Source organism: Vanellus vanellus (genome assembly GCF_965231255.1).
Source record: "Vanellus vanellus genome assembly, chromosome: 4".
Taxonomy (NCBI): Eukaryota; Metazoa; Chordata; class Aves; order Charadriiformes; family Charadriidae; genus Vanellus; species Vanellus vanellus.
Genome location: NC_138909.1, coordinates 63,069,278 through 63,097,172, shown reverse-complemented (window position 1 = coordinate 63,097,172; position 27,895 = coordinate 63,069,278). Strand labels below are relative to the sequence as shown.

The 27,895-nt window shown below is 42.0% G+C and overlaps 1 protein-coding gene across 1 annotated transcript in view; it reads left to right on the top strand.

The window, feature by feature from the left end:
* Positions 1-27,895, top strand: part of PPARGC1A (PPARG coactivator 1 alpha) — a 67,394-nt gene that overhangs the window by 18,587 nt on the left and 20,912 nt on the right. The window contains exons 3-7 of the mRNA XM_082481995.1: positions 16,275-16,469; positions 17,432-17,554; positions 18,448-18,652; positions 22,772-22,817; positions 22,926-22,999. Coding sequence (XP_082338121.1) covers positions 16,275-16,469; positions 17,432-17,554; positions 18,448-18,652; positions 22,772-22,817; positions 22,926-22,999 — 643 coding nt within the window. The remainder of the gene's footprint in view (positions 1-16,274; positions 16,470-17,431; positions 17,555-18,447; positions 18,653-22,771; positions 22,818-22,925; positions 23,000-27,895) is intronic.

Here is a 27,895-nt window from a genome sequence, read left to right as displayed (position 1 = left end):
CATTGCCCTTCTATCCCTTTTAACAGAGTGGCTAGGTTTTCCCAATTCCTCCCCAAAATCAGTCTTTTAAAAAGCTCTTATAAAGACATCCCTCAAATGTATTGTCCAGACTGCATTATATTCTCTAGTCATTTCCGATCAAGACTCATCATGTGCTGTTATTTCTTTAGAATCCTTCCTTAACCATACTGGTATATTCCCAATTTTAAGAAGAGTTCAAATCTTTGTGAAAATCAAAGTTCCTGAGGTTTGGAGATAGTCCACATTAGTCCTCATCACTGTTGCCCCTAGAGAGTCAAATCGAAGAGCTGAGTGTGCCTGACGTCAAAAAAGAAGCGCAGATTTCATTGCAAACTTCTGCATTTCACAGAGGAACCATGCACGGTTAGCTGAGGTTCTCTTGAGAGGCTTTAAGATGAGAAATCAGTCAAATTTTGCAAGGCTTCAATTTTCATTACAAATGCTCTGTTCAGTTCTAATATGACATCTTTTTTAACTTTGAAACTGCTAACTGGTAAGCCAGACCTTTCCCATGGGAAAGGCCTTAGCAAAATAACTGTGTGTGTGAGGAAGGTGGCAGGACAACAGTGTGGTGTACTAACATGCTTGTCTTCAGTAGCAAAGGAGTCAAAATGTCAAAATTCCAAGGAGACTTGGAATGAAAACCTACAAAATATTGCTGACTGCTACTTAAATGTTTGAATCCGTCTGAATTGTTTCTCTGCAAATAAAGTGCATCTCCCAGTACCAAACTTGTACAGTCCAAAATTCCTGGAGATGTCTACTTCCTACTTCCTGAATCCCTGTGCTTTTGGATATGTGGAGGTTTCCTTTCTGGTTCTGAATGCTACTTGACTAATCAGAGCCACTTCCCCTGGTGTTCTCCCTCTCTGGAATCCAATAATTGTTTTGCATCATGGCATAATTGTACCTGTAGGTATTAGACAAACCCACTAATTCAGGCTCTGCAACTCTTGAATATCTTCCCAAATTGCATTCTATGATTTGGTTAGATTATATCTTATCTCTATCCTTCTTGCTTCAATAAACACACAATATCTACCCTGTCTTCTCCCACCTTATACACAAGGAAAACCATGAGGACTTAATCTGTTGCGGGCGTTAATGGCACGATTCCTCATCCTAATTCCAATTCACTCTGCCTGATATCCCACAGATGCCTTTGAGAAAGTATTTTATCCCTGATCCTGTGCCAAACACGCTTTCTTCCTCCGTCACTGCTGTCTGACTTCCTATGGACTTCGTAACGACCTTTGCAGGCTGTGGTGGATGACACAGTCTTACATACGAAAGTGCCGCATCTCAGGCTGTCGCTTCAGTTCAGAAGGCCCCTAACAGCAGATCCCTGATCCTGAGTTATTACTATAGCCAGGAAGTGTAGTCTCTTCGCTGGCAAAGAAAACAATGGAAAAAGTATACGCTAAAAAGGGGGTTAGTAACACAACAGCTTTTTTTCTCTCTTTTTCTGTCCGGAAGGGGGTCGGACATTGCAGACAGCCCATACACTGCCCTCCCCTGGGCTCTGCTCCTTGAGCCCTGCGTGCAGTAAAGCTGCTGTCATCGCTGGCTGAAGGGGATGAACAGGGGTTTCTTTTGTGAACATTTTCGTTTCTAAATACCATCCAAATTCTGAAGTGAAATATTTTCCTACTTGGCTTATAGCAATTTGGGAATCTTTGAGACGAAGCTCTGCTGAACCCTTGGTTCACTTTCTCTGCTTATCTTTCCTTGGGGCAAACCTGTCTGTGTGACTGTGTGTACAAGTGATGACTTACCCAACTGGCTTTGGATGTTTTCTGGTTTTACCCTTTGTTTTTCCAAGATGCTTGCTGAGTTGCTGTTACAGCCTCTTCCTTCTGTGTTTTGAGGGGTTGGCCCAACTTTTAGTGTTAAGCTAGACGGGCTCCATGCTCACTTTTGAAATCAAGCACGATTGCGTTCCTTCCCACTGGTCCAAACTTGTCTTTTTTGCTGTAGTGTGCTGCTGTTCTCCCTAACATCCGCTATATCATACAGGTATCCCGTGGCTTCCTGGTACGGAGGTATATCTGACACACCAGCCTTGTTCTGTTGTGGCCATTCACTACTGTCTCTGTGTTAACTTCCTCTGGACAGCCCCATTCTGCAATGCCAGTAATAAGTGAGCAAGTATGATGGGAACTTTTTTTGTACAAAAATTGGCAAAATCACCAAGTTTCATGGGCACACAAAATGAGCCCTCCTTAGTTATGTTGCTGTGACCCCAACACTCTTGACTACCATTTCTCAGTCCTCTTCTGTCAACTGGAAGTTTGGCAGCTAATGCTTTAGGACAGGGACTGTGTGCACTCTTGGCATCCAGGAAGTGTTGTGCCCTGCTTGGAAGGGGAGATTGGTGTTGCTGGTTGGAGCCCTGCCCTCCACCGTGTCCACGGGGGGTCTCTGGCCTGGAGAAGTTGATTAGTCTCTGTGCATCAAATCCCCTGCTACAAAGCGAGGATTATAATCCTCTTTTCTTGGTCTTGTCTGAACTGTGAGTATTTCTGCAGATATTTTCCCTTACGATGTGACTGGAGGTCGTTCAGTGCAATAGGGCTATTGTCTTTGGAGTGCTAGAGTAACACTTAACCAGGAGAAATTTAAGTTGCAGTAGGTGAATAGTAATGCTAATCACCATAACAAAGATGGAGCATTATTTTTGCTGCTTGACTGTGGAAGGAAAGGATGAGAAATAGATGGCTAAAATCACTGGGTGTATATTTGCAAAGACAGGGCTTGCTCAGCAGCCAGGTGACAACAGACATGTTGTTTATTTGACAGAGAGACTGTGAACTTAACTCCTGACTCAAAAAGAAAACTTGCTTCCCAAATGAAGACATATGGAGGGTTTTAATGGCATCTGCAAGACATGTGGCTGTGTTATGCCACTATGTGTGAGCTTATAAAGGCAGTGGGTATATATCTGGTGAGGGAATCTGTGAATTCCACCACTATTTAAGAGTGAAAACATTTCTCACCCGGCAAAGAGAGTCAAAGAAAAATTGCATCTGAGAGGACAGGCTTTGCCAGCTCCATGGCAGTCGGATGCGATGCCTGCCCAATAAAGGAAGGAACTTCTGTTCAGCTGCATGGTTGGGTTGTAGCTTGACTTTGGCCATCATTTGTCTGTAGAAGTTGGCTTTACTCAAGTTGAGGGTTTAAAATTATATTAAGTGACTGTTGTAGTACCTGGGACATTGTGTGGAAGGCAGTGGGCAGGAATCGATGTGTGGAGGCACTTGCTGCTTGAATCCGGTAAAGTTCCTGATCTGTGCTCGTATAGTGAGTACCCACAACGGTGTTATCTGCACAAGTGCAGAGAGTCGAGGCAACAGCAGCAGCAGGGATGCGACACCGCATGACTGATTTTGGCAGCAATGTCTTTCAGACTGGCTGTAAAGTGGGTAAAATGTATGTAAGGACTGGGAACATTTATTCTTTGCTTTGGAGTTCCTTTGTTTTGATACCTTGTTATGGTTTTCGGAGAGGTGCAGATGGGCAGGTATCCTGCTTAAGACTACTTAAAGAGCTCATTTTTTATGTTTATACCTTCATTAAAGGTTGCAGGGTCTTGCAGTTTTACCCCAAAGAAAACACTGACAGCTCTGCAGTTAAGCTGGCAGGGAACCATGTCAGACTGTGCAACCTTGCCCGTATGTGCGAGTCCTCTTAACGGTACCAAAAATCATACAGTTTTCTTCTAAAGTCGTGGGCAGTGAGCTAAAAATGTCTCACTCAGATATGTATTTTGGAATTTCAGAATTAAATGTAATAAAGCGGATTTTTCATTTTTATTCTTTTTTGATGAGACACGCAATGAGAGTGCGAGGACGCCGCATTAGAGTATCTTTTGATTTGCTATTTGCTATGTGTTAAACATTTATATTTCAAAGAAGTGTTTGTACCTATACCGAGTGTTTGGCAAATCCAACAGCTCATTAGATGTTAACAATAGCAACGCTGCTAAATACAAAGGATTCATAGGCAAAGTACCCCTCAGGCTATATCTCTGAGAGAAAAAAGTGGCAAATAGAATCAGAAACTAATTAAATAGTCAGCTAAAGCGAGCATAACTTTAAAAAGCTCGAAAACTACCCAAAATGGAAACATATTACAGTTATCTGCATTCACAGTGCAGAACAAGTTTGGTAGTATTTAAGATAATTCTCTAGTGCCTGCTATTTTTAGTCCAAGGGTAAGCTTCTGTAAGAGCCTTTCAGCGTTGCTTCCCTTTAACCTGGCCTAACAAGCTAAGCCAGTAAGCTGTCTGATTTCCGTCTTACAGGAGGCAGAGAGATAGCTAAAACAAACCATTTGTGGTGAAAACCCTCAGCCTATCTTGTCTTAAGAGCTTTCTTTGTATAGATTTTTTTTTTTTTTTTTTTTTCAAATGTCCCGCTATTAGGCATTGCTTGTCAGAGACCGAAATGTCAGGCTTTGCTGTTTGGAAATTGTAGAAGCGCTGGAAGGAAAGGAGATTTTGTAGACCCAGCCTAATGGAAATAAACATTAGTGCATTGCCACCGGTGGAACCCAACTGGCGCAGTTTAGGCTATTGCTGTCGATGCGTCTGAGGAAAAAAGGAACGTACATAGTTTTTCTCAGGAAAGGGCGGGCAGACATAAAGGGTCTGATTTGCTTCTCACTTACACTTAATCTGTCCTGGTTTAACTCCATTGACTTCGCTGGGTGACGCTTGGTTTGTGCTGCTCTAATCCCAGGGAGAGTCAAGCCGGGGTCGGTGTTATGCTGCCTGTGCCACCGGCACTCGGGTTCGGGGCGCCCGCTGCTGTGGAAGCCGGGGGCAAGGCCGTACGCAGCTGTAACACACGGCGGTGCTCAGCCCTGGCTGGCCGCTTGGTGCTTCAGGTGGATAAAACTTGGCAATATTGTTCACTTACAGATAGCTCTTTTACTGGAAATGCTATATGCTTCCCCCCACCAATGTATAGAATGAAGTGCAACCGTGTTTACTTTCTTTTCTCTCCCCGCTTCCCCTTTCTCTCTCTCCTTTCTCCTCCTTCCCCGCCCCCCCCCCTCCCCGCCCCCCCCAGTGGTGCATGTGTAATCCTTACGTACGTTTACAAAACAGGATTTTATTGCTACCTAAACCCGCTCCTCTCATCCAGCTAAGCAAGACCTGGGTGCAGTACCTTGTCCTCTGTCTGAAGCAGATAGAAAGAGAGGTCGTGCTGCCTGGGGTGGTGGTAGTAGCTCCAGCCCCCAGAAGTGTCACTTAAACGATTTTTCCCTTCCCGGGACACTGGATCAGGAGTGCTTCTCTTTCGTCTTGGGCTGTTTCCAGTCCACAGCTCCCTTCCCCCCTCTCTTCCCCCTCATTTTGGGGGCTGATAGAGCCAGGCAAAATGGGGCACAAAGGGAGGCCATCTGAGCCAGGAAAGCGTAGGCTGTGTTGAAGCCGGTGACCTGCAGGGTCCCACCTCTGGTTTAGTATTCAAATGGCTGCAATTTACTTACTATTCCTGGGGTTAGGCATATCCCATGGGGTTTCAGCTGTGCATCTACATGTAGCTGTGCAGCTACATATGCTCAAATTATAACTTGTCTTAACTTCAGTGGGGATAACTTTTAGATTGAAGATGCACTTGACGTGAACAAATACGTGCCTTTCCAGGAGGAATGGGAGCACAGCATCTACCACAATGTAGGCAAGATGAACACAAGCCACTTTTAAACTCAGCTCCTTAGTCATAGCAGTGTAGTGCTCAGCTGCAAAACTCAACGTGATAAGGAGGAAGAATTAGCCCTTACTGGCCTCTGGCTGGACTGCCATTAGTCCTGGGACAGGTTGGTACAGATACAGTATGCAGGAGCTGCTGCTCTCAGCTTCATCTTCAACATACTCAAAGAGGAGAGGACCAAGTCCCCAGCTAGTGTAAATCTGCATAGCTCCGTTAAAACCTGTGGAGAGGCCCTAATTTACAGCAGCTGAACATCTGGGCCCAAGTTCTTTTTCTTTTGGTTACTAGCAGAATTAAACAGAAGTACCCAAAACTATTTATTATAGGTTCTGTGGCAGCATCTCAAAGCCCAATTGTAAATCAGGACACCATTGTGAAAGGGGTTGTGTGAACACATAACGAAAAGACAGTCCCTGCCTAAAGGAACTTACGGCCTAATTAATAATGGTATTTAGTGCATTGATGAGTACAGCTGGACTTGACTGCCTGTTATGGGTCATTTTTAAAGAGGGGAAAAAAAATGCCCAGGTTGATTTTCACCATTTCTGCTGAAAAAGGTACTGGTTAACATCAGTGCCTTGCAAAGAAAAACACAATCTTTTACATCATACAGATGGAGGGCTAGTGATCAGGAACACACACTTTTAAAAGACTAGCATAGAATGAGCAATATATTCAGTTTTCACTAAGAAATAGAAGAGAGTCAACTGCAGTGGGAAATGTAGCCTGCACCACAATATGCATGCCCTACATAACTCTGTGCTAGGCAGGTCGAGGGTAAATGAACAAGGTAGCCTTAGTGTAAACTAGCAAATTAGTTTTACATTTTAGCGTCGACTCCATTTTATCAACATTATCTGTGAAGATTAGTGAGTTCCAGGAAACTTAGAAAGAAGCCAACAGTGGACATGCTTTAGAGGAGGCTTTGCAACAGATAGCTCTTCTGTGATCTTTATTTTTTTTTAATGTTTTCTGTTTTAAAATCACCATCTCTAGTTTACGATTCTATTCGCATATACAAAATTGCATTGGAAGAACATTAAAGTCTTAGCACCTAGTGACAAATCAAGGAAATGCATAGTTAAGGACATTACGAGACATCTAAACTAATCCAAATGCTTAACTGGCGGAAAATTCAGACACATGTCGTCGTCCTGAAGAGCATCCTCGGTGGTTGTAGGGATGCACTGTTCAGTTTGCCAGGATGCACTGTTCAGTCGCTGCTTTTTGAGGCGAGGGCTTATTTGCCTGCTGGGACAAGCTTACATTTTGTTTTCATGGGACTGTAAAAGCGAACTGAAAAGCCTGGCAAAATGCACCCGTGATCTCGGCTGTGTTAAACCCTATACCTGTTAGCACCTTCCTTACTGTGGCACCTCCACATTCTCACTTGGTGCTTCATTATAAAGGAGCCTTTTATTGCTTTCCACCTAGGATGCTCACAGTACAGATACATGGCGTGTTCTCTCAGCTGAGCACCTCCTTACGTATGGGAACACCCCTGAGGTTTTTTGAAACTTTTTTAGCTTGGTAAGAGTAGAGCGCACATATCTAAAGATACATTTTTTTTCCTCTTTGTGGTTATTTCCTCATGGGGTTTTTATGGCTAATGTCTACTTTCTTTGTTTATTTTATCTAGCTAAACCACCTGAATGGTGCATGTGTCACTCAGCACATCTGCTGGTACATACCAGGAGGATGTTGGAGCCATTGCTGTGACACTTAAAGACAGAAGTATAGCTACATGGGTAAAACATATAGAGTAAATGCTTCTTTAGCTTGTAAACAAGTTTTTGTGTTGTGTCTGAATAAACTCTTGCAGCCAGCTCAGACCACATGGCAGCCTTCCATTAGATCACAATAAGAATTGATGGGAAGCGCAGATGTATTGATGATGCACTGATCCGTTCATGCTGCAGGTCTAAGAAAAAATGGTGTTTTTCTTCCTGTGAGACATGACATGTATTTGTTGTACCTGTTCAACAGGCATGGTGGTAGGTTTGATGAAGCTGAGCATACTGAAAAATTAAAACGTCATAAAAAGCATTTAATGAAGTTGATACTTTACAAATGCTAATTTCCTGGTCAAATTAAATTCCAATTTTCTAACAGTAAAAGCACCAGATAGAAGTGTCTTATTTTGCTATTTAAAAAGGAATTTTTGAGTGTGTGTTCTGTTCGCACAAAAAACAGTCTCCACATAATTGAAGAAAATTAAAAAATATATGTAAACTCTTCTCTTCTATATTGTATATAATTTTACCCTGAAATTTATATTTGTGTAGAGTCATAAATCTCTGGAAAGAAGTAGGGATTATGATAGACATCCTGACACATCCAATATAATTAAAACTAAAGCAAATGCAACACTGAAATAGAGAATGAACAGAAGCGACGAGATTATGCTTCATAGTTTGCAAAGAAAGGGTCTGTACTAGCACTCAAGTGCATTTTTTAGAGATGTCTGTCATTATCAATAGGAAAAAGAAGTTTTTATGTCAATTACATGTGTGAAATAATCACTGCAAACTATGTCACTCTTTTTTTCCCAGAGATGCCATGCTGCCTAACAAAGGTATAAGAATGTTGAAAAATTTTTTGTCAGTGCGTAGAGAGATTAGTGTGGGCATGTACCATAAATCAAGTAAATAAATAAATCTGAGCAAGCAGTGTTTGAGTATTTGGACTGAAATACTGCTGACACTGTCACTGACAGCTCTGCAACAGGGAGAGTCCCAAACATCTTCCCTACCTGATGCTGTAGCCTGTAGCCTTCCTTCTCCCGCCTCCCTCTTTTTGCGGTACTCATTCCCCATTAGAGCTTGTCTGGATTGGGACTGGACAGGAACTATGACGCTCTACCATCCTGTGTATTTTAGGTGCATAATAAAAAAGCTCTGTCCAGGTTGTTGCTCAGGACCTTATCACGTGCATGAACAATTGCCTGCGAAAGGGGAAGGCAGGATGGGTAAGAGGCACCGTGTGCTGCTCCAGGGGGAGAGGTGCTGGGTGGTGGGCTCGGAGGGCAGCCTGCCTCCCCCCTCGCACCCTGGGCAACGAGCTGCTCGCGCTTCCCCTTCCCCAGTAGCAGCTCCCCTGCTGCCCCACCAGTCTGGGCAGCAAGCAAACTTCACCTCCCCCGTTGCTTCTCTGGCCATCTTGCACAGAGAAGGAAAACTCCCAGCCTTTCTTTTTTTCTGTGGCTCTTCATCAGGCTCTTCTTCCCCTTTGCGCTTCTGCCCTGTGCCTGCTCTTGTTTTTCCCTACCGGAGAGGTAGGTAGAGTTCTGTGCTTCGATGTGGAGCTCTGCCCAAACCTAGCCCACTGCAGGCTGGACAAGACATGCCAGGTCCTCTCCTGCTGCAGTTCCCCACCCGGGAAGACCAGCTGGTCTTCCCTGGCACTGGGCAAGACGGCACAATGGTATGTCCACAGTGTGCGTTACGGACGCGTGGTTCCTGGTAAGGGTTTGGTAATGCTGCTACAGTGTCAAGTCCTGTACAAGTTAAAAAGCCCCTCTTGTGAGCTAACCCGGTCCCAAACATAGGTAATGCGTATATTCAGCAATCAGCAAATTAGCCCATGTAGTCGGTAAATGTTGAGGCCCAAACTGCTGATAAGATGATTTGCTTTCAGGTGTTTTCTCCATATTGTGCTCAGCATCAAGTATAAATTGAATAGAGTGACCTTTTGATACTGAGTCAAATTGACTGCATTTCCAAAGATTCTGTGGTTTCAATTACCATAAATTTTTGATATTGGGTCTACCACCAGTGCGCTGATTCCAGCACCGCAATATCTTATCATTGGTCCCCTTAACGCAGTCAACGGCACGATAGCTTGCTCTCAGATGATTTTTTTGGTTTGTCTTTTCCCCAGAATCTAAGATTACTATCATAGAAGGGAAGGATGAAGTTTACACAAATGAAATTGGAATGGCTTGCAAAACGTGAATGAATTTTGGTCAGAAGATGTAAAACAGGTTACAGGTTGCTAGCTGGATCTTGGGTTTGTGAGACGAATAAGTCAATTAGTAGCTCTTCAGTTTATTAGAAACTTAATTGCCAGGCTGTAATGGAAACTCCTGAACTGCAACAACTCGTTAGAAGCAATAAAAAAAAGTGACTTTGTGATAGAAGAATATTTAATAGGCTCTTTTAAACTGACATGTTTAGCTTAGAGCAGAAAGGCTAGATTTTTCACCTGAAGAGGCAGTCCGTCGCACAGGAGCTATGGCAGCATTACTTCAGGTGATCAAGGGTACAATCTTAAAGAAAACCCTCTTTGCAAATGGCCTGTGCCGTGGTTTTGCACTGAGATGCTGTAATCCCAGATACTTAACAGAAGTTTTACCATGTCAGGTGAGCGTCTCTCAGAGAGAAAATAACCTGAGTTTAGTTACCAAGACGAAATGTGAGAACTTTTTGAGACTAGAAATATACATCGTGTTGAGTATATGAATAATAGTAAATATTGTTACTTTTATGTTGTTCTACCCTGCAGAAGGGAGGGGGGAAATGGATGCTGCAGGTGCTTCTGTCTCCTTCTGCCTGCGGACCTCGCGCAGATCCTTGCTGAGGTGCCGTAATGTCCCTGGGAGCGATGCTGGGAGTTTGTTCCACTCCAGGGACCCAGCTCTGGAAATTAAGCATTGCAGTACCTGCGTTGTGTATAATTACGCTATTTATTTAACATCGTTTTGGGGGAGAGTGGGATGGCAGAGCATATTGCTTCAGGTCTGTACAATATCTCTAGAAATCCAGCTGGAGTGAAGCTTTTACATAAATACGGGGATGTAGTCAGTCCTACAGATGAGATATATACGCAGTCCATATGTTGGGCAATGGGACTGCAGAATGGGAAATCAGAAGGCAAGCTCTGGATTCAACTGGTCTTTGCCTACAGGTGCACGTGAGGAGTATGAGTGTGGCTGTCTCCTTCAAGAAGAAGGGAAGATCTCTTGTTTCCTTCTCATACCCTGAAGGCATTTGCACAGGGGTGGTGATAATTAATCCCCACATTTCTACTACATATAAAGAAACCTGGCTGTAATTTTCTCCTAGTGGGACTCCATTTTGTTTTTAAAGATAATTGATAGCTCTGGACTTAAGCATTTCAATTATGGGAGTGTCTCTTGGGGAGCAGACTAACAGACCTTGGAAAAACGTTCTAATGCAAATGCATCATGTGGATTTTTACTGTAAGACGGCGCAGGAAGCCTAAGGATTTGCAAAGCAGTTGCAGTTGAACAGTAAAATAAAAGCTGAAATACTTCTCAAAATATATAATGGCATGGGACTGGTTGTGAGCAGGTAGGGTGGAACAAGTGGTTCTCCGCTTTGACCAGTGATTCCTCTCTGGCCTTGGGTGACAATACTGCCGGGTATGGCCAGCTCTAAGTCGAGGAGAAGGAGGTGCTTGCCTTGGACGGCACATTGAGAAGGCAGCAAAATCACCGCGACAGCACTGTCTGTTCCGGTGCCATGGGAGGCCGGCTTCTTCTGCTCCAGAAGAGGGAAAACTTGGGCTATAATTCTTCCCTTTCACCGTCCCTGACCTCAGCTCTCATTTGTCACTGGCAGGAGCAGGAAGACCAGCCTGCATCCTAATCCCTTTTCTCCCCCTACCTTCCCTGTGCTTCTGCCCAGCCTGCGGCTCCTTATCCTCGGGTGGCAAAGCTCGGTTTGTGGGGCCAGGGCTGAGGTACCATCTGCCCCTACTCCTCCATGTTTGCTGATGGGAGCTGCTTAGGGCTGGGGTGGTGTTGGTGAGCTTTTCGGTGCATCGGCATCCCTATGTGCAAAAAGGGGTGAATCTGTACCCCTCATTTCTCCTAGTGGTGTGAATCTTAAGGACGTTCTTATTCCAAAATGTGTCATTAAGGAAATAAGTCCTGTTGGAAGTCCCAGATGTGCTCACAAGTCATTTTTGTGCTTTTGAAAGGAGTGCCATAATGTATTAGTATTTTTAGATCACTTGGATATTTTCAGCTGGAGGAAAATCTTTTATTTTCTTTGTTAATTGTGCTATGAATAGATCTTAGGCTACTGAGGAGAAATGAGTCGATATGCTGAAACGGTGATCCCTCATGAGTTCAGGTGTACACCTGCCTGCTCTGAATTGCTTACCGAGCTGGGCTGCTGGAGCGGTGACAGCTTCTACCAGCTGCGGATCTGTCCCAAAGTTTCCTGGGCTTTTTATGAAGACATGGCAAGCTGCCACTGCTCCCAGCTCCTCGGGGCCGTGGATTAATACCACAGTTTAGACCCTGATCTTTCAGTATGAATCACAACGGGCCCCTGCGCTGTTCAAGTTATCAGTAAAGAAACTTCAGAGCATCATCATTCATTAGCTGATTTCACTCCTTGAGATACAGTAAGCAAAAGCTGTGCATGTAATTATCACAAATGAAAGGCGGAAGGGAATCAACCAGAGGGAAGGTATCGGAGATACTATTAATGTTTGGAAAAGATGTTCTAAATTATGGGCTTGACCCTTTTCTGGAGTGAATCAGCATACCCATGCTGGCTGCAGGGGAGCTACAGGAGAGTCAGGACAACTGCACACTGGCTTCAGGGTTTTCAAGATGGGATTGGTGATGGTAATGATGACGGGTTTAAAATTTGGCATGTTTTTTAAAGGAAGAAAATTCTAAGGAAAAATCACAACATTGCTCAATATATGCACCCTAAAGGGAAGCACGTGAAAGACAAAGTGGTCAAATCTCCGTTACAGCTCAGTCTTTGGCCTCTGTAATGGGATTGCCAACAACTAACAGGTATTACAGGCATAAAATGCTAACTGCAAGGTGAAGCCGGCTCCATCAATAGGCAGAATAAGCAAAAGAGAAGGAATTATCAGGGGTAGACAATTTAAATACTTTTGTGTGGGTAAATTATCAACTCATTTCATATAGCTTTTCACTGGCCAAAGAGAGAATATCTCTGGAGACATTTTACTGAAGGCAGAAACCTGATTAGAATATGATTGTTACACAACTAATAAAGTGTTTTCAGACAGAGGATTATTTTTAGTGCTGTAGAAATATTAAAGCGTTAGAGCAAAACATGTAAAAGCAGAGAAGAGCACAGTTAGAAACTTTTCATGGTCTTTAGGCTCCTTGGTCACTCGTTTTTGAAGATCGGTTGGTGGTCTGGCAGTTTACGGCACTAGCCAGCTTTCCTGGTTGCGTTCGTCCATGCGCAGTGACACCAGTGCCAAATCTTCTTTCTTTTCAGAGCTCCTGCCATTCTGGATACGCTAGAAACTTTTGCTGTCAGAAACGTGGAAGCACATGCATTCAGTGACATTGTTTCCTTGCCTCCTTCAGCTGGGTGAAAACTTACAGGGGTCAAAAAACCTCTGGCCCCGATGTCTATATGTTAAACTAACAACCAAGGATGTTAAGAAGTGTACGCGGTGTGGCTGCGAAGTGATGCATAACTGCTTCTGCATTTAAAAGACCTGTTAGTTAGCAAGATGCAGTCATGAATTTTTTTCCTAAGTGTTTAATAATTGCATGTATTTGCTGTGTGGCTTTAGATTTCAGATGATCCTCAACCCTTTTTCTTACGCAGTGTAGTGCATTTAGGTTGTCTAAATAGGACCCCCTCCTTTAGACAGAAGAAAACCCTTTAAGTGTGACCCAATTTGGAAGTTAGGGACAGGGGGGAGCGAGTTCCTGAGGCCACACAGCGCTTCCTCTGGCCTCGGTGGAGATCGAAGGTGCTCAGCAGTTCTTGATTCACTGAACCTGTGCGATGTGCAGGTTGGATGCCAGTCTGAAACATGAACTTCTCCGGTGACAGTGCTGAAACCGTGAAAGAGCCTGCATTTGGCCATGGTGTTGCTTCTCCCCAGTGCTGTCAACACCAAGACTCAGGTTGCGATAGCAAAGTGGAAAGCTGCTGCTTCAGTGATTATTGCTCAGATGTTGATGAACCCGACCATCTCTCCCTCCGCACCTTCCCTCAGCCCCATTTCTGCTTTATCTAATAATTGTTTTTCTTTATTAACAGTAGTTTAGGACAATTAGGAGCAATAGCATAGTTAAACCCTTAAAAGGTTATCTTGCAATGTCATTTTCTTGACTAATGTGTTCCTGCTGCCATGTCGTTTGTGAATAGACATGTGTTAGCCAGCTAGTGTGCTTCATCTGTGCTGACTTTGATTTATTTGCTCTGTAAATTGGGACTGAAGCAATAATGGAAAGTGACATTAATTGTTTAACAGAGTCCTCTTTGTCACATCCTGTGCTTTCTCTGGGGTGTTTGAATGTTGAAACTTGTACAAAACTAATTGAAATTGCTGTGATGAGGACCGGTGTCCACTCAACTTTCTGTTCTTGAATGTCAGCGCACTTGAATGTCTGTTTAAAGCACGAGAGCTGAGCAGCTAACAGCAAATATCAGGGTTTCTTCTGGCATGCTATTATTAAAGAAGGCATTCCCCATTAGAAATAGTAACACTTCCAGCTTTGTTATCAGCTTTGTAAGCTGCAAGGCTCAGTAACGGAGGGGGCGGTGGTGCACCGCACCAGCTAGACTTGCTGGAGAGGTTCCCAGTGCGGGGCTGGGGGTCAGGCAGCCAGATTGCCCCACAGCCACCGTGGAGCTGAGGGCTGCCTCTCCCCACCATTCATCCCACTGCCTGCTGCAAGGGATTTGAAACACCATTGGAAAAAAAGCCAGCGCTTCGTTACATTGCAAAGCGCTTTTTCGCCTGATAACACCTTTTTCATACTTTCCTAGAAGTGCCACTGTAATTTTCCTCTTTGCCTCTCAAAAAGTGACTGTGAGAAGCTGCATTTGGAACGCAGTTTTATTCACATGGTGGCTTCCCTCTGCTTATTTCTATCCTCTGCACACTGAATTATCATGGCACTGTGCGTGTGTCTGCTTAGTATGGTGGAAATCACCAGATACCGGGACTTAGACTCTTTTTCTCAGTGGCCAAGCCTCTTTTGGCCTCTTAAGTAAATGCTTCTTCTTAGCATTAGCTTTGCCTGAGTGTTTATTTGTTTCTTGGGGATGATGCTGTAAGCACCAGAACAGTCTGTGCTCTGCCATAGCTTTCTAGCTCGAAGACAGAGCTTTTCTGTAAGAAGCCGTGAGGTGTGATTTGGCAGAGAAGCCTGGCAGGAGCAATTATCTGTGTGGTTTATGAGCATCTCTGTTCAGAGTCAGATACAGTATTACTGAAAAAAGTCATGCTGAGGGCATACCCAGATTCACTTGCTTTTTTTTTTATTTTTCTGATGTGTTACTCCAAATGTTTTGTGGTTGACTTTTTAAACTTTTTTTTTTTTTTTTTCGAAGGGAGAGCTTTTGTTTGTCTTACTGCTGTATTCCTTGCTAATTCACTTTTAAATGATGAGATTTGAACTCAGCTGAAATCTCTTCACAGTGTGAACCTGGAGTGTGATGAACCACTCTGAAGCCAGTGGAAAAACTCCCAATTTGATAGCCCTGGAGTCAGTGAAGGGCTTTTCATTTCTTTTAATAGCACTAGGATCAGCCTAGGAATCCTAGATAATTGATCTGTCAAGATCAATTTCCAATCTTTCTGAAAAATAAATATAATGATTTTTACACAATTCTATTCTTGAGAACTCTCAGTACTCCAAAAATCTGTACCTTAATATTCAGTAGGGACTATATTTCATTAAAAAATCGGAAGGCATTTAAATTTACTCAATTTGACAAAAAGAAGTCTTGTTGCTGAAATAAGATATCTAATATAAATTAACATTACTGCCACATCTGATTGAGAATTAATCTACTTTTTATAATTGCAGTCTGAATTAGATAAATGCATACAATAGTCGCATTGAGCACTCAAACGACATAACTCAAAAGGACAACTTCAAAGGCAACCTGCCTAATACGTTTCTTTAAAAGAAACTCCAAGAGCTTGCCATCCACGGTATGAGTCCTGATGGCTAGTCCTATGCCAAAATGCTCAGGAATGAGAAGGTTTTTGCTTGGTTTTGGAGCAAGGATTTCCAGAAGTATGGAAGGGAGAACCTTTCTGCCTTACACCAAGCCGCGTATGTGAACAGGGTTTTCCACATTTCACTGGTGATTCATTTTGGTCTTCTGATTAGCTGTCTTACTGTCTGATTCTTGTAATTTTGTCAGGTCAATTAGCTGACGTTCAACGTTGAAAAGAGAAAGGAAGAGACAGCCTGGGCTGACACCATCATTAGGTGTCAGCAGCTTAGGCACATCCTGTAATACAATCCCTGGGTGATTACTTCTCGTTGTTAACACCGGATAAAAAAAAAAAGGAATTGTGGAAGAAAAGTAAACTAGAGCAATACAGTGCGAGTGCAAAGAGATTTCTCTTGAACGCAGAGATGGATATTGATGGATATCTATTGCACTTAATTACATCTTCCGAGATGCGGCTGCAGAGTACTGTTTCAAGGGCTGGTTTAGCTGTGTTTTGACTGCTTTTTCACATACAGAGGCATGGTTTTGTTCCTTTTCTCTTCTCACCTGGGTCTGCTTTTCGTTTTGTCCCCTCCCACAGAAGATAGATGAAGAGAGCGAGGCAAACTTGCTAGCCGTTCTCACTGAAACACTGGACAGCATCCCTGTGGATGAGGATGGATTGCCTTCATTTGATGCACTGACAGATGGAGATGTGACCAACGAAAATGCTGCTAGCCCTTCCCCAATGCCCGACGGCACCCCTCCAACTCAGGAGGCAGAAGAGCCGTCTCTAGTAAGAACCCTTCCTACTGTTTAACAGGAATTGGATGTGCCTCTGGCTACCCGCTGCATGGGTATGATGTAGTCACAGTAAGGTCTGGACTTTTCATTTAGACTGGAAAGGAAAACCAAGTAAAAAACTGAAAATTAAGTAGGGAAAAAAACCCCACCAAATAGCCATAGGATGACTAAAAAGGCGATCTATTAAAAAGTGTGTTGAAGAGATTGTTTTTGAGATTCTAGTGCTAATGGCTGACACGTTTGCTTATCATTCTATTCAGATAAGTCAGGGTAAGGGGTTTTAATTCATATTTCATTTCTCGGGGCTGTTCTTGTATGTATGTTTAGACGTCACTTTTGGTGATCTGAAAAGAAAGGCCCATTGAGTCTGGCAGGATGTGGGGCTAATTTGGTGCCTTTAACATTGATTTGACCAGTAAGCACCAGCTTAGTGCTAATCAGGGCAAAACTGAACCTTGGGTGAAGATGTGGGTGAAACCTTATATGCCTTTTGCTCAGTAAAACTGGTTTGAGACACGATTCTGTTTCTGCTGAAAGCCCCTTGTCACTGGCTTCTGCAGAAGCAGAGCCAGATACCTGCATCTTGACGCTGTATCCATTAGTCTGTTAACTTTAACGCCTCTGTTTAGATCAGAGGCCTCTTCTGTCAAACAGATTGCCGAGAATTTCATTTTGCCATGGATTCAGAAATCCAAGACCCCTGTCATTTCTGCTTGCCCCGCAGTATACTGCAGCAAAGGGAGCAGAAGTAGGCTGCCAAGCCAGAAGAAAATGAAATCTGTTTGGTCTGGGGAATATCAAGCCCTTCTTTCTGTTTTATTGTACTTTGCTTGCTGAAATTGATACAGCTACCTTTAAGTAACTATGCAAAAATGTAGATAAGTCATTTTAATCCATAAAGATGCATAACCTTATTCTTTTCCTTCCACCTCCCTTTCCCTGATGTGTTTGTAGCTTAAGAAGCTCTTGCTGGCTCCAGCCAACACTCAGCTAAATTACAATGAATGCAGTGGTCTCAGCACACAAAACCATGCAAACACAAATCACAGGATCAGAACAAGCCCTGTGGTTGTTAAGGTACAAACTTAATCTTTGTAATAAGGGGGAAAAAAAAACCTACAGAAAAAGCGTAACAAGGTCTTTTATGCTTTCAGCAACCAAGCAAGCAGTAGATCTATATGTATTATATTAATCTGCCTACTATCTTGCAACCGCTTTAAAAAAAAATGTGAACAGATTATAGACTGGGTTCCAGAAAATCACCTGAGCTCCTTTATGCTCTGAATATTTCATTTATGCTTTTTCTCTTGGCAGAGTTCAGCTGTAGTCCCACCGTCTGTTACTTTATTGATACACAGAGTAGTAGGGGGTACGATAAAATTTGCTGATGGGCTGGTGTTGTTTATGAGTGACTCCAGGATGCGGGACTGCCATTTTACCAGCTGTCTGAGCTAAGAAAAATGACACTGGATTCTTGGCAAAAGATATGTATCAGCCATTAATTGGATAGAATGGGGGTTCTGACATAATTCTGTTAGCAGGCAGTATTAAACAATGTTTGTCTTGCCGTTCACTGTAACTGAAAACAGAGCGTTTAGGGGTACTTAAGAGAGTTGTGAATACTGGGCTCAAGCAATCAGCAGCAAATTAAGGTTTAAACCAGCTTATTTTTTTGTTCACAGTAAAGGCGCTGTAGGGTCTTGTTAGTTACATGTTGCTGAGTAGGAACATTGAAATGTAGGAGAAATGAAATAAAAAGCTGCATAAATGTCATTTAGGAATTTTAAATGTAATTTTCTTTCCTTGTTCTGCAAACAATTATTCACAGCTCATAGATCTAGTACACTTAGACTGAACACTTCATTGAAAATCTCATCTCTTCAGAAAACCTATATCCATTCTGATAAGGTTCAGCTCACTAATTTTAGCTTTTTTTATTTTATTTTATTTTATTATGTCCTGGTTTTAAGACTGAGAATTCATGGAGCAATAAAGCGAAGAGCATTTGTCAACAGCAAAAGCCTCAAAGACGTCCCTGCTCTGAACTTCTCAAATATCTGACTACGAATGATGACCCTCCTCAGACCAAACCAGCAGAGAACAGGAATAGCAGCAAAGAGAAATGCACCTCCAAAAGGAAGCCCCATCTGCAGTCTCAGACAAATCATCTGCAAGGTAGGTGTGGGACCACAGAACACAGCTTTGGTACCAGCAGTAAAGCGGGGAAGCTGAAATACCTCAGTTGTGAATACCCTCGATACCTCTTCTGTTCTTTGGATTAGTATTGTAAATCCGGCATCTCTTCTGTGTAGGGAGAATTTTAAAACACTATAATGAAGTTAGAATTAGTTAGCTAGATTTAGCTTTTAAACAGTCTTAATCCTGTCTCTATTGCCCCCAGCTTCAGAAAAAGAATCTCAGGAAAAAACAGTTTAACAAATGCCACACGTTAATATACCGAGCTAGCTGGAGATACTTATTCACACAGAGTACTGTACTACTAAGAAATCACTATACCCCTAAACAAGCTGGGCAGGCCGGTTCATTAGTGAGCTTTCTTTTTTGCTAGCGTAAAACTGAAGGCATTGTTAACCTGCCACGTAGTCCTTAAGAGACAATAAATAGTGCTCTCACTGCTACAGAGAAAGCAATAAATGTGTCATTCCTGTTAAAGCTGGAATGCCGGTTTGTAATTTTATTTTGTAAACAGTTGAAAGTTTAGCTGCCATCCTGATCTTTCTCTCTCTTTTTGGATTCTTTATGGCCAAAACTAAACACTTGTGTTGACTTCTAGTATCCCCCGCTGCATAAAGAACTGGCCTATGTTACCAGTAGCTTCTATGACAGCAACGCGAGACCTTAAAGCTCCCTCTCTTGCTTTCTCTCCCCCTCTACCCCAGCCTGTTTTCCCAAGATAAAGGAAAGCTGTAAAAGCTTACAAGCTTTTTTAAACTTACTGTTACTTTAAAATACATCTACGTATATCTATTGGCCTGGCGTCTAGAAGTCCAGGTGCCTATCTCAATCACATCAGTGCAAATCCTGGGTGACTCCACTAAAGTCAATGGAAGTTATCTGGCTGCAACAGAGATCAGGATATGACCCGAAATATGTTGTTCTGTGTTTTTTTTTTTAAAGCAACAGTTGTAAACAGTATGTTTTTTCTTCTTTTCCCCTCCCTCCTCCCTGTGTTTTCAGCCCCCATCAAATCTGATTTTTCACTCTTTACTAGGCGGTATAAGCAAACTTAATAAAAATAATCTTCCCTTCCCGACACTAAATACCCTTCTCACAGCTGTACATGCTGACATCCTACGTATAGTTTTCCTCATTATGGTCTCAAATTCTCTGAACGATGTTTCTTGTAAGAAAGAAATCCAACTGCCCCTAGAGCTTCTCGGATACCAACTGCCGCTCCTTCTGGATGGCTTCAGCAGGCTGCTTCACAGCAAAATCCAGACTGAACTGTACGTGTAAAACCTGGGCCTCTTACCGCAGTGGTACTGAAACGTGGACCTGCCAGAAGTTCCAGCGGGCTTTATTAACGCCGTTGGGTCTTAAGATGATATGTTATAAGGTTCATCGTGTATAACGCGCTATATGCAGATGTGTGTTATACATATACATAGAATTATGCACACCCACACATAAATATAGATTATAAAATCTTCCTCTTCTTATCAGAGCTGCGTTTTTTTCCCCAGCTGAGGCAATTGTGTAGATTCAGCGCAAAGAAGCGGGGCACATTGCGTTGTGAAAACAGTGCAGAAGAAGAGGTTAGGAAAGTCCAAAGGGACGTATGGCTAACTTACCAGTGTTTAACAGATAACTGTGACTTTGGTTATATTGTGTGTGTATGTGTGTATATATATATATCTATAAAAATACCAATTGCAGGTGGAATTGCAGGCAGAGGAAAATTACTCCTCTCGTCTTTAATTCCTGCAGTTTAATTTACAGGCTTCTGAAATGTTGTTTTTTCAGCAAATTTGCCTCATGCACCAATATATGACTTCAATATCAATGGATTTGCATATAATACAAATACAAGAATATAATGCTTTCAGCTTGGACAGTCAATTCATGCAGAATCAACCTTGCAAATTTAACTGATATTTGCAGACCTGCAGTCATTTGTTCATACATTTAATCAAAAGTACAAGAAAATTGGCTCCTTCTGTCTTAAGAAATAATCAGGGTCTGATATTTTCTTTCAAAGTTAGGGAAAGCTCACAAAGGATGAGTCAAACGGTATTTTCCTTTAGGGTTACTGTTGCAAACATATTGCAAACCCATGGGAATGTCCACAAACCCATTCATGCCAAAGATCATCTGTGGTTTTGCATTGAAATTTGCCCATGAGGAAACTTAGTTCTTTTGAACCTGAATGTCTTCAATTTACAGGGACAAGCAACTTCATGCGAACCCTTTTTAATAAGAAAAAAACGCACCACAGTAGACCTTGAAACTCTAATAAACAGGCGCCATGGAAAATAATAGTGTCTTGGCTAAATATTTACACTATCAATAGCTGTATGTGAGGACGAATCCTTTGCAGGAATACTGTTTGGTCAAGCCCTTGCCTAGCAATAAGAAAACTGATGGGTGTTTTGATACGGGAATTTCTCAGTGGGAGAGCTCAGTGATATCTGCCTAAAACGAACGCATACAAGTGTGAGATAACACCTTGGTTCTGTGCCCATCTCTGGCAGATTTGCACTGTGCCTCAGTGCTTCAGAATTTTATATATATATTCTGATGCGGGACTAATGAGAGCTAGTATGAGACTTTTTAGAGGCTTAAATAGCTCTCACCCATTCAGCTTCCTTAGAAAGCCTAAATTGGGTAAGAGTATGCAGATTTTTATCCTCTAAAAAGAAGAGGAAGCCTTTGTATAAAACTTAATTCCAGAGCCTTACTGTAAGGTCTGGGGTTTTTTAAGCCAGTTTTACCTCTAGGTAGCCCCTGGCAAACACTGGTGTCCCTAGATGTGTATAAAATACACAGAAAGACATGTGAGGTTACATTCAGTCTTACCACACCTGGTTTTATGCACAAATCAGCGGCAGTGCTGGATCAGACAAATAACTCGTTAAGGTGCATCTTCTCACTCCGGCGGTGACTTCTGAGGAAGGTGAACCCGAGGTGAACACCTGAGCTCCCTTTTCTAACTTTCATATGGGGAGGAGGAGAAACAATATGCAGCTCTTGAGAATTGAGTTAATTTTTTAAAAAAATGGAATATTACTTCAGGAATGCTCTAGAGCTTATAAAAGTAATCAATTTGCATACAAAATCCTTTAATGTTGATGGGAGCTCCAAGCCTGGAATGAATACGAAATACGCAGTAGTGACACCCTGGACAAAAGATCTGCAGTGCAGGAGTGTTCAAGGGGAACATTTTGTCTTAAGTAATTAATTTGCAGAAGAGATCCCCTGCTGTTGTTCTTGGTACAATGCTCTCCGCGTTTCAACATCAATCTAACTTCTGAAAAGTAAAATTTGCAAGTAATATTATTTTTAAATTTTAAACATTTTACTGTCAATTAAAAGAATCTTAGTTGTATTCCAATATCCTAGCTCTTGGATTGCTTTGGGAAATACAAGTTTGCATGAATAAAAGTGACAAAGACTTGTATTTTTACAGCTAGAGCTTTGGGTTTTGCGTATGTTGGGATTGTAGTGCTGAGAGCTTCAACCCCATTTTTAACCATCTGTGACTATGTCCATGGCTTGTCGTAGTTTGGAGGATAATTTGCAGAAATTTGGACTACAACCGGTTGGACTCTGGCCTCATAGAAACGACCTATTCTCAGTGCTATATATAAAATTGTATATTGTAGAAGTAAAATCAACTGAATATTCATAACGTTCTGTTACTTCATAGTTATTCTGCTGCTTCTGTTTCCAAAAAAAAACGTGAACTGTAGTCTAAATTAACTCTAAGAGAAATAACATTTTCACAGTGTATCCTGTAGAGTTCTTTATTGATTTTTAACATGTACCACTCTTCTTCTGAAAGGTTCTTGGCATTTGGGTTGCATACTGTATTTCAAACGTACAGTAATTGATGTAAATCACTGTTGAAATTTAGGTGCCCTTTTGGTAAGAGTAATAAGGAATCAGGATGAGTCTCCTTATTTATCTATCGTAAGATACGCTGAAATAGCTATTGAACTGTCAGAGTTCAGCCCTGATTGACATGGGATTCCAGCACCAAAATAAAAAGAAACCTTTTTAGTATATGTTATGGAGTGTTTAAATATTCCATAATTGTTTTCTTTTTCCCTTTAGCCAAACCAACAAGTTTATCACTTCCATTGACGCCTGAGTCACCAAAGTAAGTACTAAAAAGTGCAAACATTTATAAAAGGGAGGGGGGTTCAATAGATTTTGGCTACAGCAACTCCATTTCAGCTTGTTTTTATAAATGTGCCCTGTCTTCCAGTGATCCCAAGGGTTCCCCATTTGAGAACAAGACTATTGAACAAACCTTAAGTGTGGAACTCTCTGGAACTGCAGGTGAGAAATGGGGAGTGCTGGCTCTTCCTTTACGCATGGCTCGTGTGTGTGTTTGTTCATTTTAATATACCACATGTACACCGAGATCTCACAGAGGTCTCCAGTAGATTAACTTCAGTGCAGATTAGCATTGACTTTTTATCCAGTTACCTGAGAAGGAACGTGTTTGAAAATATGGCTCCAAACCTACACAAGAGAGCATAATTTCTGGGAAAATATGAATGAAACCATTTATCTGTTATACTTCTCCATTTCCCCATAGATTTGTGTACTGCTGAGCACCATTTTTCAAAGACAAACCCCACAGCACAGTGTAATAGATGTTACAGATGGAAAAGTTATGTCATCCAGTCTGTCTCCAGGCCGGTCTAGGGCTGTACGTGACTGCATGTTTCAGTGCTTTGTCAATTCTAGATTAATATGTCACAAATAACAGCTTTCTCCTCCACCACTGAAAATCTATTCCATAGCTTAGAGGTAATTTTTTAAATTGGTATTCATTTTATATTCTTGCTTTCTCTTTATTTCTTCCATTAGCACGCTTCACACAACCTCCGTTTATCCTTCTCCTCCTTTCAGATCCCCGGTGTTTGTAGCTTTTGAAGATTTGTAGATTTTTTTTTATCACGTGCAGGTTTAGTTCATGCATCACCCATTGCACTCATTTAATTCAGCTGCCCTTCTTTCCGCTAAATTCCTTCAGACTCAGATCTGTTTTATTGCTTTCCTCTGAACTCTGTTTTGCCTCCGTTTTCCTGAAGTGTCCAGAACTGAACACAAAAGTACACGTTGAGCTCCACCAGAGCTATTGCCAAGACTCTTTTCTTTCTCAGTCATGTAATGTTGAAAAATGAGAGGTGTACTTGGCATGTGTTTCTCTCTCAGGATAACAGTGGATTGTAAATTATGTGATCTCTAGTGTTTTGGTGGGCATTGCAAAATATGTCTTCAGGTACCATAAATCAGCTTGGTCCCCCTAAATTCAGTGGCAGCTTTACACAAGAGCAGGCCCGAGCACCGGATTTGTGTACGTACGCTGGGCTTTCAGCTCCCTACAACCATCATTTCACTTTTTCAGAAACTTCTTCATTAGTTCAGCATTAAAACATGCACACTTTCCTCTGCCGCGTCCTGAAAACCTGCAGTCTTAATCATTCCTCCGGTGAGAAAAGGAAGCATCCTTCCAATGCTCCTCCTTTTCGCAAAACCAACACAAACAGGGCAAAATGCACTGTGTGCAGCAGGATAATCCCGTTTGGTGCCAGTAGGCCTGAAGCATGGAGAAGCCTCTTTTATCATTACGGGAGAGCAAATCTGCACGAGGGGGCCCATTTGTAAGCACTCTGGTAAGTCAGTGCTTAGTGCTGCCAGCTGAACGGGGCAGATGAGGTGACTACAGCGGAGTGGTACAAGCAGCCGTTGAAATCACTGAAGGGAGCAGTGTTTTCTCCCAGCCAGAAAGTCAGCAGCCTGCTCTTCCCATCAGCTGACGAGACAGAAACTGGGAGTCGGTCTGACCCCTGGATAGTCCTCTCGTATTGCCTCCATAATGGCAACGGGAATGGTCTTGGTGTTACCAAATTCATTCCGCTCCATCAGCTGTGCACAGAGGAGGAAACAAAACAGCTCTGTAGTTTTCTTAACAGTATAACCAGGAGAACTAGCACATCAAAAGATGCATCAGAAGCTGCGAAACAGCAGGACTGGATGGATATGTGAACAGGAATGTTGTACTATGAAACCGTGATTTGTTATTTCCCTCTGGCAGTAAATAAAGTCTAGCTAGAAAATAAACTGATGCTAATTAGGAAGAATAAGAGTTGGTGGAGCGTGTGTGGCCAGGGAGTTGGGGCAATGTTACCAAGCAGCGCACATGATGGTGGCTCGTGGACTTCATGTTGCACTTGCTCTTGTCTTCACAATGCCTGGTGAGGAGGTTTCAGGAGATTGTATTTCATTACTTGGTAGCTGTATTAATCTCTGCCTTCACATACATATAGATTTTATTTTTATATTCATATATGTATATGAATCTATAAAAAGATTAGTGCTTGTGCATGTCTTTAATTTGTATTGCAGTAGTGTCTTGTGTCATGAGTCTAGTCTGCTTGTGCTGGAAGCAGACAAGAACATAACAGAAACAACAACAAGTGCTGAAGAACTTACAGTGTATGTGAGTAAATCATGGCAGAATTGGAACCTGCTTCAGTAAAAAAAAAAAAAAAAAAAAAAAAAAAAGGAAAAAAATAGTGGCAGTAGTGATTAATAATACCTTGGAGTTCTTTAGTGAGACCCTGGCAACTCCAAATTATATCCAGATAACCGCATTGCTCATTGTCCTTATATAGGGCAGCTTGCACTGTACAAGCACTATTTATTATAATTTAAATAGGAGTTGCCTTGATCTCACTGCCGAATTGAAAAGACCATTAGCACTGCTGCTCGCACTATCGAAGCACAAAGTATTTTAATATAAATAGCAGCTCCCTTGATCTCTCTGCTGAAAACAACATTGGTTCCCTCACTGATGAATTAACTATAGAGTAGAAAAATAAATAAATAAAAGCATTTCCCACTTGAGCCATCAATCTTCGTCACACGCGCATTTTGGATTCATGTATCCAAAGTCGAACTGAAACCATTCTCTTGCCGATGCTATATCTTGCTTTACAATGGACTTGTTAGTAGTTGTGAATGTAACTTTGTCCTCCCTAAACCTGTCAAAACATTGGTTTGTCAAATTACAAGGAGCAAATATTTTTTTAAAGTGTTTGCAAGCAACACGTAAGTATTCTTTGCGTGCACTTTAAATAAGTGGCCTATGATAGAAGAATAAAATAAGTCCATTGCTATCTGAAAGCCCAACTCCTACAGCTGATTTCTAGTGCTGTTCTAAGAAAAGTGGACCAGAACATCATGGTACGGAGGGAGACGTAGAAATTTTTGTGTGAGGAGAGTCTCATTCTGAGTAAGAGGCTCGCAAGAGGTCCTTCCCCCTTTGTTTCCACAGCTAGCTGCATTGCCAGCACCTTGCTAAGAGGCCATGGGCTTGAACCTCTCTAATGTCTTCCAGGAACATGGGATGTTTCTGTGTTACCGGAAGACCTCTTTCCTCTTTGTCACCAGTCAGGTTGAGGGGGCATCTGCAGGCACAGGGACTAGGAGGATGACTCAACCTCTGGAGGTGGCTGCGTTTCTCTCGGTGATCGAGGGCTCCTCAATGATTGTCTTGGACTTTCTGCTGAACTTGTAAATGCCCGAAGTCAGATGCTGTGGCTCCTAAATGTTTGAAATTCAGCGTGCTCTGTTTGTCTCAGACTCTTTTTAAACCCTCACTCCTGAATACTCAAAGCGATCGTGTAAGTGCACGAAGTGAGTTTACACACTTAAGGCTCAATCAGTAGCTGGGAGGCTATTTCCACCCTCTTATCCACAACAGGTGACTTGGTGAAATGTCTCTCATCTGCACACAGATCCCTGTAGTTTAACTGAGCGCAAAACTCCTCACCGGTCTTTCTTGGGTGCAGAATTTGATTTCTCCAAAAAGATGACAGAAAAGGCTGTATGAACACAATCAGCTTGAATAGTGATTTGGAATTCATGAGCATCCTTGAGGATACTTATACCTTGCTATTTGCCCACCTCTAGATCTGTGTTACCTCTTAGTTGTCAGAACAAATACTTAAAATCTATCATATAAGGACTTGTTTGACCTCAGAATGATTTCTGATAAAATGAGACGTGAGAGTTGTCCAGAGGGAGTAAAATATAGGAAATTATTTGATATTTTCAGGCATCTGTGTTTATTCTCTGCAGCACTGACGACAGGATTAAACCGAATACTCAACAAGTATGTAGGTTTTTATTATATGATGACTATTTAATTTTATTATATTTTCCTGGCTTCTGCAATCTTGTGCCACACAAAAGCTCTTCTGATTCTTTTCCTGAATTGAGCTCTTACCTTGTGTTCAGTGTTTTAAGTGGCCTTAAATAATGTTTCCCTTGACAATCCATTTTCAAACTTAAAAGGTATAAAAGTATTAATTTTCAATGCCTCTCAAAATCCCTGTGCACATGTAAAAAGGTTCTGGGGCTGTGTTCCCTAAAAGACAGTAATTCTCAGCCTCCTCAAAGCACAACAAACGTCATCAAACATTTAAATGCTAACAGTTACAGTACAGTTTTAGAAAGATCAGTGTCTATGTAAAACAGCATTGCAAATCAGTCCTAAAAAGTCAAGATGTCGTGTTTTATGCAAAGGCGCTCCCCTGATTTCTGCTTATCAACCTAGCTGAGCTAAAAGAGTTACTAAGAGGTTTTTTTCGTAAAGTTTTGGAAAGTATCAAAAGTAGTTTCCCAGAGACTTTCTTGAAATAAGTTGCTCGTCCGCGGTGGCAGAGTCGGCACATGTGCAAACTCCTTTTGTTGCACAGACACGGGGAGGACGGTGCTGCTTCGGCAGCAGTGCTGGCAAATTGATGTACGCTGTTTTCAAGCACAAGATCACAGTGTGTTCACTCACTCACAGAGTGAGTTTGTAGTATATAGACAGAGCAAGGCAAAGTGCAAATGTACCATTTACCGAAGCCATTCAATTAAAGAGAAGTCCCTACAAAGAAAATGGTTTTATAGCATGTCATGAAAAAATACTTGCCTTTTACTTTAAAAAGAAAAAAGACTGTTTAAGGGGGATGATTGTAGAGTATGTACCACTTCTAACAGATTTGCTGTGCAGAAGTACATAAGTGTGAGTGATGTAGAGGTACTTGTTTATTATAGAGCACATTTCAATGCAGTAATCATAAATATTGCTAAGGTTGTGCTCTGTTGAAATATGACCTACATACTCTTGATTGTTTGTGTTACGTGATTTGTCTGACACCCATTACATTC